This window comes from Mobula birostris, chromosome 15, assembly GCF_030028105.1.
Source record: "Mobula birostris isolate sMobBir1 chromosome 15, sMobBir1.hap1, whole genome shotgun sequence".
Classification (NCBI taxonomy): domain Eukaryota; kingdom Metazoa; phylum Chordata; class Chondrichthyes; order Myliobatiformes; family Myliobatidae; genus Mobula; species Mobula birostris.
In genome coordinates this window covers 15,164,420-15,179,605 of record NC_092384.1, presented here as the reverse complement: position 1 = coordinate 15,179,605, position 15,186 = coordinate 15,164,420, and the positions used below count along the sequence as shown (strand labels likewise).

The window sequence follows — 15,186 nt, the reverse complement described above, 5'->3', positions numbered from 1 at the left end:
CTCTTAACATGTCTGTAGAATCCTTTAGGATTCTCCTTCACCTTGTCTACCAGGGCAATCTCATGCCTTCTTTTAGCCCTCCTGATTTCTTTCTTAAGTGTTCTCTTGCACATCTTATACTCCAGAAGTACCCCATTTGTTACTACCTGCGTAGACCTGCTATGCACCTCCTTTTAATTTCTTAATCAAGGCCTCAATATCTCTTGAAGACCAAGGCTCTCTACACTTTTTATCTATACCTTTTATTCTGACAAGTACATACAAGCTTTGCACTCTCAAAATTTCACCTTTGAAGGCCTCCTACTTTCCAAGTATACTTTCGCCAGAAAATGCTCTGTCCCGATCCACACTTGCCAGATCATTTCTGATGTAATCAAAATTGGCCTTTCTCCAATTTAGAATCTCAACCCACGGTCCAGACCTATCGTCTTGCATATTTACTTTGAAACTAATGGCATTGTGGTCACTGGATGCAAAGTGTTAACCTACACAAACTTCTGTCACCAGCCCTGTCTCATTCCCTAATAGCAGATCAAGTATCACACAATCTCCCATTGGGACTTCTACATACTGCGTAAGGAAACTTCCCTGAACACGTTTGACAGCCTCTATCCCATCTAGTCCTTTTACAGTATGGGAGTCCCAGTCAATATGTGGAAAGTTAAAATCGCCCACTATAAGATTTTCTCTTGTTTGGATTTCCAGCATCTGTAGATTTTCCTTTGTTTAGATTGGATTACTATAACAACCTTATGTTTTTGCAACAGTCTGCAATCTCTCTACAAATTTGTTCCTCTAAATCCCTCAGACTGTTGGGTGGTCTGTAATATAGCCGTTTTAACATGGTCAAACCTTTCTCATTTTAGTTCTCAAAGTTATTTGGTCATTGGGGATCAACTGATTCCTGCAAACATTTACTTACTGAAATGTAAAGGCCCTGTCAATAGTTGGGCATACATTTGACTATGACTGTAAAACATTAACCTCATGATGTTATTGTAGAAGCTGAATTGCTTTAAAATATACTGGAGGAATTCAGCAAGTCAGGCAGCATCTTACTGAACTTTGTATGTGTTTCTTTAAAATATGATGCATTAATATGTACATCATATAATGATATCATCATTACCTTGAGTTTGATTCCATTTCTTAACATGAAACAAATTGGATGTTCCTCCATTTAACAGACTGCTCTCATCTAGGTGTACCAAAAGTGACTTGTTATTTTGTCATAATTCATTATATGAACTCTTCCTTACCTCCATCATCCGTGAGAAAAGCTCCCTTTGGTGATGATGGAATTCCTTTCCAAATACTTATTGATTTTGGATAGCCATTATCTACTGCTCGTCTCTCCTCACTGAAACGCCAGTAGCTGAAATAATCATAAAGTCTTTTAAACATTCAATGTTACTGCAGCATTCATTGCAAGGGCTTTGCAAACCACTCTGTCCCAACCTCACACTACAAGGGGAATCACATCTCTGTAACTGAATTCACATCAAACGACACACAAGAAAAATAAAAATAGGTCAGAAAATCCAATATAAAAGAGCATCAAACAAGACCAATGAATAATAAGTAATAATTCTTCACAAAACATGAACTGAAGTGTTTTAGGCTGGGTGAAATAGTTGACTGTCTCATGGTCCATAAGCTCTAAAGGGTTGTACATCTGTTTGTGATGTTACCCTAAGTTCGGAGTACAGTTACAGCTTCAGAATGATTACAAGCTCTTACACTGTGGTCACAGAGAAATTAATTTATTATTATTGTGCAGCCTTGAAGCTCTGGAGGGGACTCTAATTGATGATTCTACTTGTAGTTTTATGGATCAATCCAGAGAACGAGAGAAGACTCATGTGGTGAATCCTAAGGCCAGACTCAATATTCTTAGCAGCAGTGCTTTACTCAACCACATTACAACACCTACAAACGTACCATTGTATTTTCTGTCACATGTGAACTGAAGTGTAGAGCAGAGGAAGTGGTCTTGGGTCCATCCACCTTGCTTATTGTTCTTTCCTACACTTGACAGTACAGTAAAGTCATAGGTTCCTTCAATGGGCCCTTCAAACTCCCCTAATACTGTAGCAACATTTCCAATGTAGGAAAATGGAGATTTTTCACCTTTCCTTGGCTGGTCTCTTGTCTTATTACCTGAAAGATTGTCTAGGCAGGGTCGATTGGAACTTTCTACAGGACCTAACTTCACAATTTTATCTATACTTTATGCAGTGATCTAAATAACATTGACTACAACTTTCAAGGGATGATCCAGTATGGACTCTATCATAGCAGAAAGGATCTAGAGCTTTCTTAGGTGCATAGATTATAAATGGGAAGGAAACCAACCCTAAGTTATCGTATAGTAAAAGGAAAGTGGCAAAGTAACTCAAAGCAGACCTGTCTCCTTTGAAGAAATATGTCTGACCAGTAATTTCCCACCAAATGGCTGCATCAATCCCATCACGAGGCATTCCAGCACCAAGGTCCATCAGATAACGGGGGTAACCTGGCTCCAACATTGCTTCATGGAACAGCCAAAATTTGTCACCTAGAAAGGGAGGAAAAATTCATTGTACTTTTGAAATCAATGCAAATTCTTGCCACTTTTAAAATCTGAATGCATAGAGTAGGCTTAGAAATTCAATTATGAAAGAAGATATATACTAAAATACACTAAAGTGTGTGCTTAAAGCAAATATTCAAGCACGTAGTATGGTCCACAAGCCACAACTGGATTCAGAAGCTCCACATCCAGTTGAAAACCTGCACTGATGAGGCGAAGGTGAATCCAAATGCAACCGGAAGTCATGCAGCCTGGGGAGCACTAGGAATGACAATCCAGACCCGGAAATAGATAACTTTCAAAACTGCTGATAAATGACACGTGTGTCAAAGAGATAGATGGATGGAGAGAGGTTGTGCCTTCTCAGAGACTCCGAAAACCCCCTCTTCCATGGTGGAAATAAAGGTGCAGGGGAAGAGGTGACCATGCAGAAAGGCTGAAGGGGTGTCGTCTAAAGACGGTCGGGAGCAACAAAATGCACTTACCATCAAATGTGCAGCTATTCTCATACACTCTTCCATCAACTAAAATCCAAAGCAATCGAAACTTCTGACAGGAGTCAAATACAACTTCTTACCGCACCTACAACTGCATCTTGTATTCTGTCTGGGTTGTTGTTGTTCGTCCATCGTACGTTGATGAGGACCTCGACACCATTATTGACGGTGTTTGGACTAGCGCGTGACTTGGATTTAAGGGAGGGAGAGTTGCGCAGCGTCAGCCTCACTCTCTCTTCCCAATTCCTATCTGGATCCAGTGGCAAGACAGAGTCGAGGCGGTTGGAGATGGGACTAGGCGCAGTGGATGACCAGGACGTCTTCTGTGTCTTGTCCTGCTCTACACATTCCAGGACGCTTGCAGAGACCGCCTTCTTGACCGTTGGACCTTCCATAGGTCTCATCCGCTCAATCCGCCGGAGTCTGTCTTCACATGCTGGGATAGACAACTCCCTATCTCACCAAGGGTTTGAGACCCGTCGGCTACCCTCACCTGGGTACCCTCCAACCTGCTGGCATGAATATCGATTTCTCCTTCCAGTAAGCAAATTTCCCCACCCCTCCTCTATTCCCCACTCCATCCTTTTACTTCTTCTCACCTGCCTATTACTTCCCCTGGGTCCCCCCTTCCTTCCCTTTCTACTATAGTCCACTCTCTTCTCCTATCAGATTCTTTCTTCTGAACCCTTGACCTTTCCCATCCACCTAGATTCACCTTTCACCTCCCAGCTAGCCTCTTTCCCCTTCCCCCACCTCTTTATTTTGGCACTTTCCCCCTTCCTTCTTAGATCTGAAGAAGGGTCTCAGCCCAAACATTGACTGTTTATTCATTTCCATGCTGAGTTCCTCCAGCATCTTTTGTGTGTTGCTACCACTTCTATGCTCAGAAATGCACCTCACAATTTCCACTCTTCCAGCTAGTCAGCCATGCCAGGCACATAATACCAAGCCAAATTACAACACACTTACTAACTTCTTACGGGAATGATGCCATTAAACAAAGCCTGCAACAACATGTTTGGAGACTTTGCTGTGCCATTGGGCTTGGCTGCGCAGAGAAGTCAATTGTGAGCTTGACAATTCCAAAGCCACATCCACCATCATGGAGCCTGGCATTCTGTGGAAGTGGAAGATAGTTGGAGGTGGAAGTGACATATGACAAGTCATCTTGCACCGAACGGTCTGCAGACAACCAGAACGAAAGGGTGCCTCTTTTATCAACTTATCAGAGAAGAAGATTGCAGTCCAGTTTTGCTGCAGAGGACTATATTAAAACTAAAGCCCAATTTATGCTTCTGTGTCAAATGTACGCCGTAGGTACAGCGTAGCCGCGTATCCTACGCTGTACTCTATGCTGAATCTTATGCCGTAGCCTAACACGTACCTCTCCCAAAATGTAACTACACGTCATGGTAACACAGACCGCAACAACTGTGATTGGGCCGCTTGGTAGCATCGCATTTCCTCCTACGCATTTCCGGTTGCTTCTTCTTCTCCGCCATTTCAGAATTGAGAGAGAAGAAACTCTTGTTCAACATTTATTAGCTCCAACTCCAACACGATGCGCTCAGTTTCAATTGCCATTGTTTGAAGTACAGGAAGAAACTCAACACAGTGGCATAGAAACCCCACTGCCAGCTAACATTTTGGCGGTGAATTGCAGAGCAACACGGACACACCAATGCACAAGTATAAATGTTCACAATGGTATAAGCTCCAGTGTAGCCCGTACGAACAAGTATAAATCAGCCTTAATTCAGCCCAAGGACATCACCACAGGAATTCCTAGTAGAAGTGTCCTATGGCCTTCCTTTTTCATATCAGTAATGTTCACTGATGTTCAAGTCTATTTGTAGCTCCTCTGAAAATGAAACAATCCATGCCTGGATGCTGTAAGAAAATCCATCAATGCTCTGATAAATGGCAAGAAGTTACTTTGTCACAAAATTGTCAGGCAATGGCCAAGCACTGGAATCACATCTGATGGATTCTAATGTAAGCACAAGCTTATTGTGGTTCATTGGCTGCGGTTATAACTACATTCTTTTGCAAGACCAGAATTCTAGACCAGGTGAGGTGGCGTGAGTAGAGGAATTATCCTTTGTCCTCAAAAGTCACCATCTCCCAGGAGGCCTAGTACTAGGTGCCAGTGCCTGGTGGGCACTCTGGTAGCAGTTGTGAAATGGTAAAATGTGCAAGTACTAAAATGAGACAAGCAATTAACAAATGCACAGTAGCTTTAATTGAGTATTTTAACATTCATCATTTCTTCATTCCAAACCAATCAGTTCCTATCTGAAATGTGATTGCTTGGGGCAGTTTTTGGAAACAATATCTTTTACTACATACAAGCAATCAGGCTATTTTAGAACCAGATAATAAGTACTGATCTATATTTAGTTAATAACCAATCACTGTACAAACATTTCACCAATGTGACTGTTCTCTTTTCATTCCAGGCAGCAGTTGAGAGATATACCGAACTAGAAAGTGGACTCATTAGTGCCCATTTCTGAAGCATAAGTTGTGCTTAAAAGCCCATTAGCAAAGTGGCCCTTGCATTCATGTGCACAGTTCGCCTTAGAAAGTGCTTCCTCCCTTAAATGGAACAAATTGGAGCTTTTGGTTGCAACCTACAGTATGCTGTTCACTGAACACTTACTAAAGGAAATTAGGAGCATGTCACAAAGTGATGGAAAATGCAACGCTAGTTAAAGGGTTGTGATATTGTGGCATGGATGTCTTGCACATAACAATGCCCAGAAACATGAAGATCTCATTAACAGTTGCTCCGTAACTCTGTAAACATCTTGCATGAATCACAACACCCTTGATGATTCTACACATTTCATTGGTATGGGATCACAGCATAGAATGGATAACCATGTGCTACGGTAGGTTGCCCACACACAGCGATCTCTCTTCCGTGCTGTTATAGTATTCTCATGTGCAGCAGTGTTGCGGCAATCATGGAGAAAATTCCTTCAAGGTCTCATGTTCTTGCCAGAAATGGCTGCAGCAATGATCTAGCAGCAGTAAGTTTTTCACACAGCCCTCTTGGCTGGGTTTCAGTGTACAGGTTTTGGTGCAAATTGCCATGTGCTGTTAAGTATCTGGCTTTTCATGACACTTTGCAGGTGATACAATTAGGCATTAAATATGCAGCACATACTTAATGCAACTAACAAGGATTTCTAATTTCAAGGCACCAATGTTTAAAATTCTTGGAGCCACTCTGATAGTTTGAATCCTGTGTCCTGCCCTGTAATATCCATTCAACAAAATGATGTTACATTTTGTACCGAGCCAAACCAATTCAGAAAAGAATATCAAACTAGGTTACTTTACATTCTGCCTAAGATTCATGTTATGGTTCTCTGTGATGAATATTACCCAAGTAGGGAAACACCATCTTTTTTTTTTAGTTTGAGCACGGAATAAACTATCAAAAAGATTCAATGTATATGGTAGTGTAAGTCCTGTCTTCTGCTGGCTGGATACCCAGGTGGCTTAATGACTTGGGCTACGTCCAAAGCAGAATGGTAGCCAAAACCTCTGCCCTGCCAAACGTCTGTCACCAGAGCAGGGTACCAATAATATCAGGCCCATAACATTCATTTACACTTGGATGTTAAAATTAACTTTTAGAGAACAGGCACAGATATACAGGCAAAATACTTCTGTGCATTTGTCATATGTAATGTGAGCTTATTAACTGGCATGAAATGAAATTGAATCCCATCCAGAAAGGAGGTTATGTAAAACGTTTCCAAATGAAGATGCACATTATAGCTTGTTGAGATTGTATGCAATCACTAATTTATATCTCTTCTATGCTTAAAGTAAAAATTGTTTACTGATTATTATTTCCAGTAGGAGAGATGCCCCTAAACAATTACTTCTGGGTCTTTGAAATTGCTAAGCCTTGTTTAATTTCCACAGCTTGCCTATGTCCAATTTTGGCTCTGGCAAAAGGCAATAGCTCCATCCATATGCTGTGTAGTTCCACACACAATATGTGTGCTTGTAAGGAAATGGAATTTGTAAACAGCCTTCTGGGAATGTTCATGTGATGTTCAAGCTACATTGAACACAGCTGCTCTGGAAACAAAGGCAAATTGTACAACAGACATACACTGGATTTTACACCAATATGGTAGATGGTGGCCCCTTGCACTGCTTTCCAGTGGAATAATTTGTTGTTGGCAAATAAAAATACAGGAAGAGGATCAAAGTCAAAGATTAAAAGGTTGTTTTTTTTTAATTGTTTTTACTATTGGTAACTTTCATCACTGTTCTCTTAGCTGTTCTGTTTGATGCAGAGATCAGCATATAGGAGGGAGACAGAAAATGCGGCTGAGTGGTGTCACAACAACACTCAATGTCAGCAAAGCCATGGAGATGATTATCGACATCAGGAGGAGGAAACCGGAGGTCTATGAGGCAGTCCTTAATTTCCTCGGTGTTATCATTTCAGAGGATCTCTCCTGGGTCCTGTGTGTAAGTACCATTACGAAGAAAGTACCGCGGTGCTTCTACTTTCTCAGACGTTTGCGAAGATTCGGCATGTCATCTAAAACTTTGACAAACTTCTATAGTCCTGACGAAGGGTCTCGGCCTGAAACGTCGACTGCACCTCTTCCTAGAGATGCTGCCTGGCCTGCTGCGTTCACCAGCAACCTTGATGTGTGTTGCTTGAATTTCCAGCATCTGCAGAATTCCTGTTGTTTGCGTTTTTAAACTTCTATAGATGTGTGGTGGAGAGTACATTCATTAGCATAAAACATCAATGCCCTTATATGGAAAACATTACAAAAAGCAGTGGATTCAGCCCAGCCCATCATGGGTTGGGCCAACCCCACCATTGAGCACATCTATATGGAGCATTGTCATGAGAAAGCAAGATCCATTATCTAGCCTGTGGTCTCTTCTCGCTGCTGTCATCAAGAAGAAGGTACAGGAGCTTCAGGATCCACACCACCAGGCTCAGGAACAGTTATTGCCCCTCAGCCATTAGGCTCCTGAACTAGATGGGAGTCACTCAACTACACTCATCCCTTCATTGAACTGAACTCATTTTCAAGGATTCTTCAGCTTGTGTTCTCAATAGTTATGGTTTGTTTGTTTATTTATTTGTTTGTTTATTTTCTCTTTCTTTTTGTATTTGCACAGTTTGTTGTGTTTTTTTTTTGCACACTGGCTGTTGTCCGTCCTGTTGGGTGTGGTTTTTCATTGATTCTATTGTGTTTCATGTACTTACTGTAATTGCCAGCAAGAAAATGAATCTCAGGGTTGTATATGGTGACATATATGTACTTTGATAATACATTTACTTTGAACTTTAAATTTTGAACTTTGAGATGCAAGAGGATATAAAGCAAATGAGCGGAATTTAATTTCCTTTATCAGTTAGAGAACATGGAGTTAAGGTTGCAACAGAGAAAATCAAACAACAGCTTGAATATTGTGCAAACTGTTCACAGGAGAATTATCAAAGAAAATTTGGCAAAGAGTCACTGCAGAATCAAATTCAGGTCTATTATCACTGATATCAGTTGTGAAATAGAATGTTTTTAGGCAGCAATACAATGCAAGACAATGCAATTACTATAGGTTCAGACAGATAGATGAATGGATGGATAGATAGATAGATAGATAGATAGATAGATAGATCAGTAGCTCTTCAGGTTCAATGAGAAGAGGGCATGTCATCGATGATGAAGATCTATTAGACTGTACAAAAATACATTTTAGGAAATGATCTTAAGCAGGAGAGGAGGAAAAAAAGAGCAGAATAGTTTAAGAAAGGATTTCCAGAGGCCTTGGCAGCTGAAACCTTAAGCATTGATACAGTTATGGAGCACTACAAACAGAAACAGATGCTTGAGCCCATCAAGTCCATGCCAAACTATTATTCTGCCTCGTCCCATCGACTTGCAGCTGGACGATAGCTCTTCTTACCCATTCCATCCATGTACTTAGCCAAACTTCTATTAAGTGTTGAAATTGAACCTGCCTCCAACACTTCTGCTGGCAGCTCGTTCCACAGTCTCACCACCTTCTGAGCAAAGAAGTTCCCCTCAAGTTCCCCTTAAACATTTACCTAATCTATACTCTGCATAATTTTTTATATCTCTGTCAAATCTCCCCTCATTCTCTTGCGCTCATGAATAAAGTGCTAACGTATTCAACCTTTCCCTATAACTCAAGTCCCAAAGTCCCAGCAGCACCCTTGTAAATTTTTGCTCTACTTTTTCAATCTTTTCTGTAGGTAGGTGACCATAAGTACACACAGTATCCCAAATTAGGCCTCACCAATTGCTATTAACTTAGCATTGAAAATATTTTACAAACAGCCACAGAGAAACTGCATTTAGTGTACATGAGGATAGTGTAGATGGCTAAAGATACATGAGGATAGTGTGATGGTTTCTGGGAGTAGTTCATAAGGTGCAGGATAGATACGTCCCACAGAAGTAGTAGTTCTCGAATGGCAGGTAACCGTGGCTGACAAAAGAAACTAAGGACTGCATAAAAGCCAAAGAAAGGCAGCAAAAATGAGAGGGAAGTTGGATGATTGGGAAACTTTTAAAATTCAACAAAAGGCAACTAAAAAAGCTATAAGAAGGGAAAATATGAAATATGAGGGCAAACTAGCAAATAATATGAAGCAGGATAATGAAAGTTCCTCAGTTATATGAAGGGTAAAAGGGAAGTGAGAGTTGATATTGGACCACTGGAAATGACACTGGTGTGGTAGTAATAGGGGACAAAGAAATGACAGATGAACTGAACAGGTACTTTGCAGCAATCTTCACTGTGGAAGACAGTAGCAGTGTGCCAGTGGTCCGTGGGTGTCAGGGAGCAGGAGTGAGTGCCATTGCTATTACAAAGGAAAAAGTGCTAGGCAAACTCAAAGGTCTTAAGGTGGATAAGTTACCTGGACCAGCCGGACTACGTCCCAAAATCCTGAGAGAGGTTGCTGAAGAGATAACTGTTGCATTGGTCGTGATCTTTCAAGAATCATTTGATTCTGGCTTGGTCCTGGAGCACTGGAAGATTGCAAATTCACCCCACTCTTTAAGAAGGGAAGAAGGCAAAATAAAGGAAATTACAGGCAAGTTAACCTAATCTCAGTGGTTGGGAAAGTATTGGGAGTCTATTATCAAGGATGAGATTTCAGGGTACTTGGAGACTAATGATAAAATTAGTCAAAGTTATCATGGCTTCTGCAAAGGGAAATCTTGCCTGACACATGTGTTAGAGTTCTTTGAGGCAGTAACAAGCAGGGTGGACAAAGTAGAGGCAGTGGATGTTATTCACTTGAATTTTCAGAAGGCATTTGATACTGTGCCATACAAAAGGCTGCTTAACAAGATAAAATCCTAAGACGGTACAGGAAAGATATTGGCATGGATAGCAGAATAGCTGACAGACAGGAGACAGTGAGTGGGAATAAAGGGGGCCTTTTCTGGTTGACTGCCAGTGACTAGTGGTGTTCCTCAGGGATCAGTATTGGGACCGCTACTTTTCACATTGTATGTCAATGATTTGGATAATGAAATCGACAGCTTTGTGGCAAAATTTGCAGATGGTACAAAGATAGGTGGAGGGCTAGGTAGTGCTGAAGAAGCAATGTGATTGCAGCAGGGTTTAGACAATTTGGAAGAATGGTTTTGGAAAATGTACGATAATGTATTTTGCTAAATTGAACAACAGTGCAGACTATTATCTAAATGGGGAGAAGGTTCAAACATCAGAGGGCAGAGGGCAGCAAGACTCTCAGAAGGTTAATTTACAAGTTGAGTCTGTGGTAAAGAGGGCAAATAAAATGTTGGTATTTATTTCAAGGGGAATAGAATATAAAAGCAAGGAGATAATACTTAGGCTTTATAAGACACTGGTCAGGCTGCACTTGGAGTATTGTTAACAGTTTTGGACCCGATATCTCAGAAAGGATGTGTTATCATTGGAGACAGTCCAGAGGAGGTTCATGAGGATGATTCCAGGAATGCGGGGGTTAACATATGAGGAGCACTTGGTAGCTTTGAGCCTGTACTCACTGGAATTTAGAAGAATGTGCAGAGTTCTCATTGAAACCTACTAAATATTGAAGGACTAGATAAGATGAGTGTAAAGAGGATGATTTCTATGGTGGGAGTGTCCAGAACTAGAGGACACAGCCTCAAAATTGAGGGGGGGGGGCCCTTTAGAATAGAGCTAAGGAGGATTTTTTTTCTAGCCAGAGAGTAGTGAAACTGTGGAATACTCTGCTACAGACTGCGGTGGAGGCCAAATCTGTGGACATATTTAGGGTGGAAATTGATAGTTTTCTGATGAGTCAAGGCATCAAAGTCAAGGCAAGAAGGTAGCTGTATGAGGGATTCGGGATCAGCCATGATGGAATGCTGGGGAAGACTTGTTGGACTGAATGGCCTAATTCTGCTCCTATGTCTTACGGTCTTATATGGAAAGAAGAGACGGATGTTTAACTTTTTTAGTGTGTGGAGGGTGGGGGAGGGTCACAGGTGGTGTAGTGGGCAACCAAAGGAGCACTGAAGGTGCCAGTCTGAAGTTTCCAAAGCTGAGGCAAAGTAACAGTATATAACGTAGCCTTGGTGATAGAGTAGACATGTGATCAGCACTCATCTAGGGATCAAATATGGCATCAACATCAGCAAGTAATCAAGTGCAGCCTCTGACAGTGTCTAAGAAGAAAGATTAGGACACTGAGCAAACAACATGGCAAGTCAGAGGCAGCAAAATGGTTGCATTCAGGTTTAGAAGATGCCTTCTGAATTATCAGTGACTCCATTCTCCAAAAAAAAAACTAACTTTAATATCAAAGCACATCAATAGCAGTGTGGCCTGTGAGAATGTTGAGTGGCAAGTCCATTCTAAGCAATACTAGCTTTCACACTGTCTTTATGCCTCTTATGAGGTCTACCACAGTTTGTGCTTCCCTGTGATTACCGGCCATAGAGAAGCTGCAAAGTGTTTGTGCTTAGAAGGACCTGGTGTTCTTGTAACTGAATCACTAGAATTTAAAATGCAGGTTTAACAAGCAGGTAAGAAGGCAAATGGTATTATTGCAAAAACAATTTGATATGTTTAATATATAGTAGACATATTGATCCTATTCTATAAAGGCCCTTATTAGACCTATTGGGAATGTTGTGTACATGTCTGCTTTCCCATGGATATACTTCCAATAGACAGAGTGCAGAGAAAGTTTACCAGGTAGATTCCTGGGTTGATGAGTTTTTATATGGGAAGTGATTAACAGTGCTGGGCCTTTACTTTCTGTGGAAAAATGAAATGGGTTCTCACTAACACACAAAATTCATAAGGGGCATAACAGTGTAAATGTGAAATTAATGTTTTTTCTGGATGAATTCTCTACAGCTGTGAATCACAGTCTCAAAATAAGTTATTAATAATAAGTTATAAATAATAAGGAGAGCAACTAGAAAACATTTTACCACCCAAGGGGTGATAAATCTTTAGAATTCACTACCTTAAGAGCTAGGGAGGCTCAACCTTCGAGTATATTCAAAGCAAAGATTGATAAGATATTTAGATATTAACAGAATCAATACATAAGCAAATATTGTAAATATTGTGGTAAGGGAGTCGCAAAGATCTCACTGAATGGTGGAGTAGGCTCATAAGCCCAAATGCTTATCGTCGTTTCTACTTCTTGTTGTGAAAAAGGCTCAGAACACTAGAAGGTGTTGGATTGCTCTCAACAGCTAATCTAGCATCTCGATTTCAAATGCATGTCAGGGTAAGTTTCCATGATTCCGTGCTTCTCAACTCCACACACTGACTATCCACATTTCCTCCAGTTTGGCACTTACTTTGGGCCTTTCCACTGGAAAGACAATGAAGAAATAAAAGGAAAATTGCAGTTTAGGTGATAAAGAGATTCTGTTTGCTGACGATATTAGGTGTGGAAAAGGCAGACCTTGCAGATTCAGCAAGATAGTTAGAAGTAGAAAGGAGGAATCCATGATTATATTTTCTTTCTGGATCCCTCAAATTTGGAAATTCTGTTTAGATAGGTAGATAGATACTTTATTGAACCCAAAAGAAATTACAGTGTCACAGTAGCATTACAAGTGCACATTTATAAATATTAAAATAGAAGTAGAAAGAATAAAAAGTAAGTTACCACAGTCTAACAGGAGGGGGTCATCACTTCCCCGGCTATAGGTTAACTCATTATAGAGCCTAATAGTCGAGGGTAAGAACGACCTTATATATGGCTCTTTGGAGCATCGCAGTTGTCTTAGTCTATTACTAAAAGTGCTCCTCTGTTCAGCCAAGGTAGCGTGCAGAGGGTAAGAAATATTGTCCAGAATTGCCAGGATTTTCTGGAGGGTCCTTTGTTCTATCAGAGCCTCCAGTGTGTCCAAATTGACTCTTACAACGGAGCCAGCCTTTCTAATCAGTTTACTGAGCCTGTTGGCATCACCCGTGTTGTTGCCATTGCCCCAGCACACCACCACATAGAAGATTGTACTGGCAACAACAGACTGGTAGAACATGTGAAGGAGAGGCCTGCATATTCCAAAGGATCTCAGTCTCCTCAGGAAGTAGAAGTGACTCTGGCCCTTCTTATACACAGCACCTGTATTGGTGCTCCACTCAGTCTGTCATCCACCCCCAGATACTTATCGGTCCTCACCATATCCACGTCTTCACCATCAATAGTGACAGCGAGCAGAGCAGGCTTAATCTTCCTAAAGTCCATCACCATCTCCTTTGTCTTACTGATGTTGAGCTGCAGATGATTCAGCTTGCACCGTTTGACAAAGTCCTCCACCAGGGCCCTGTATTCATCCTCCCATTCTCCCTTTATACACTCAACTATTGCTGAGTCATCAGAGAATTCCTGCAGATGACATGACTCAGTGTTGTACCTAAAGTGTTGTATCTGTTTGAGGCTTAACAAAATTTAACTGGGCATGGTAAGTTCCCGTAATGATTGACAGATCCTCTGTGTACTCTATATTTTCCTTGTTGGAATCAGCTGTTAATGTCAAGGTCAGCCTGTCTCATGATTCCTAGAACTGAGTTACTTAATCAGCCACTTCAGGAGGGCATTTCAGAATCATATACTGTATACTGTAGGCTAAACCAGGTAAGATTAGATGAGTTCCTCTCCTGAAAAGCAGATAGGAACCAAGCGGGGTTTTATAACCATTTAGTAATTTTGTGGTCACTAACATCTACTTTATGAATTTTACTTTCACAGCTGTTGTGAAACCTCTGATTGTTCATCCAGGCCTCAGGACTTGTTTTCCAGTAGTTTAACCAATGCATTATCATCAAAACCCTATGTACTTCACAGGTTTCAGACAGGAGTCTGTATCAAGGGAAACAATAGGCGTAGGATGATTTGAAGTCTGTGCTCAGAGTTCCAGCATTGATGGTAAATCAGGCTGCAGAATTATATTAATCTTGTGTTGCTGGTAGGGGGAGGGGATGAGGATGCAGATAAGGGGGAAACCCAGAAGGAAACAGAGTCGAGCCTTCAATCACTACTTATTTAATTGTTTTAATAGCTATTTCTCACTGTAATTTATGTAATGCTCTGTCATGCTGCCACAAAACAAGTTTCATGACATATGTCAGTGATAACGAACCTGATTCTGATTTTGACCTGACCTCAAGGGAATCAATTAATTTTGACCTCCATAGTCTGCAATGCCTAGCTGGGGGTGTCCACATGATATAAAGGGATAATCCACAAATGGGATTTGGGTGCACTTATCAAGCAAGGGTAATATCCCAGATTAATAACACCTTGTAGGAATTACTGCTAAGCACAGTTTGAAAGAGAAAGAGGCACACACCTCAGCTGGTGTAGGAAGCAACTGGCTGTTTTCACTGAGAAGGTGTGAGGAGGACAGCAGCAGTGGTGCCCACGTCAAGAATGTAGCACAACAAGAATGCAAACAACAGGAATTCTGCAGATGCTGGAAATTCAAGCAACACACATCAAAGTTGCTGGTGAACGCAGCAGGCCAGGCAGCATCTCTAGGAAGAGGTACATACGACGTTTCAGGCCGAGACCGGTCTTGGCCTGAAATGTCGACTGTACCTCTTCCT

At 41.2% G+C, this 15,186-nt stretch overlaps 1 protein-coding gene across 2 annotated transcripts in view; it reads right to left on the bottom strand.

Annotated features, from left to right (window-relative positions):
• LOC140210411 (matrix metalloproteinase-15-like) overlaps nucleotides 1-15,186 on the bottom strand; it is a 93,352-nt gene that overhangs the window by 6,819 nt on the left and 71,347 nt on the right. For both annotated transcript variants that reach the window (XM_072279348.1, XM_072279349.1), the window contains 2 exons: nucleotides 2,407-2,557; nucleotides 1,260-1,375 (listed from right to left, as the gene is read on the bottom strand). In XM_072279348.1, coding sequence (XP_072135449.1) covers nucleotides 1,260-1,375; nucleotides 2,407-2,557 — 267 coding nt within the window. The remainder of the gene's footprint in view (nucleotides 1-1,259; nucleotides 1,376-2,406; nucleotides 2,558-15,186) is intronic.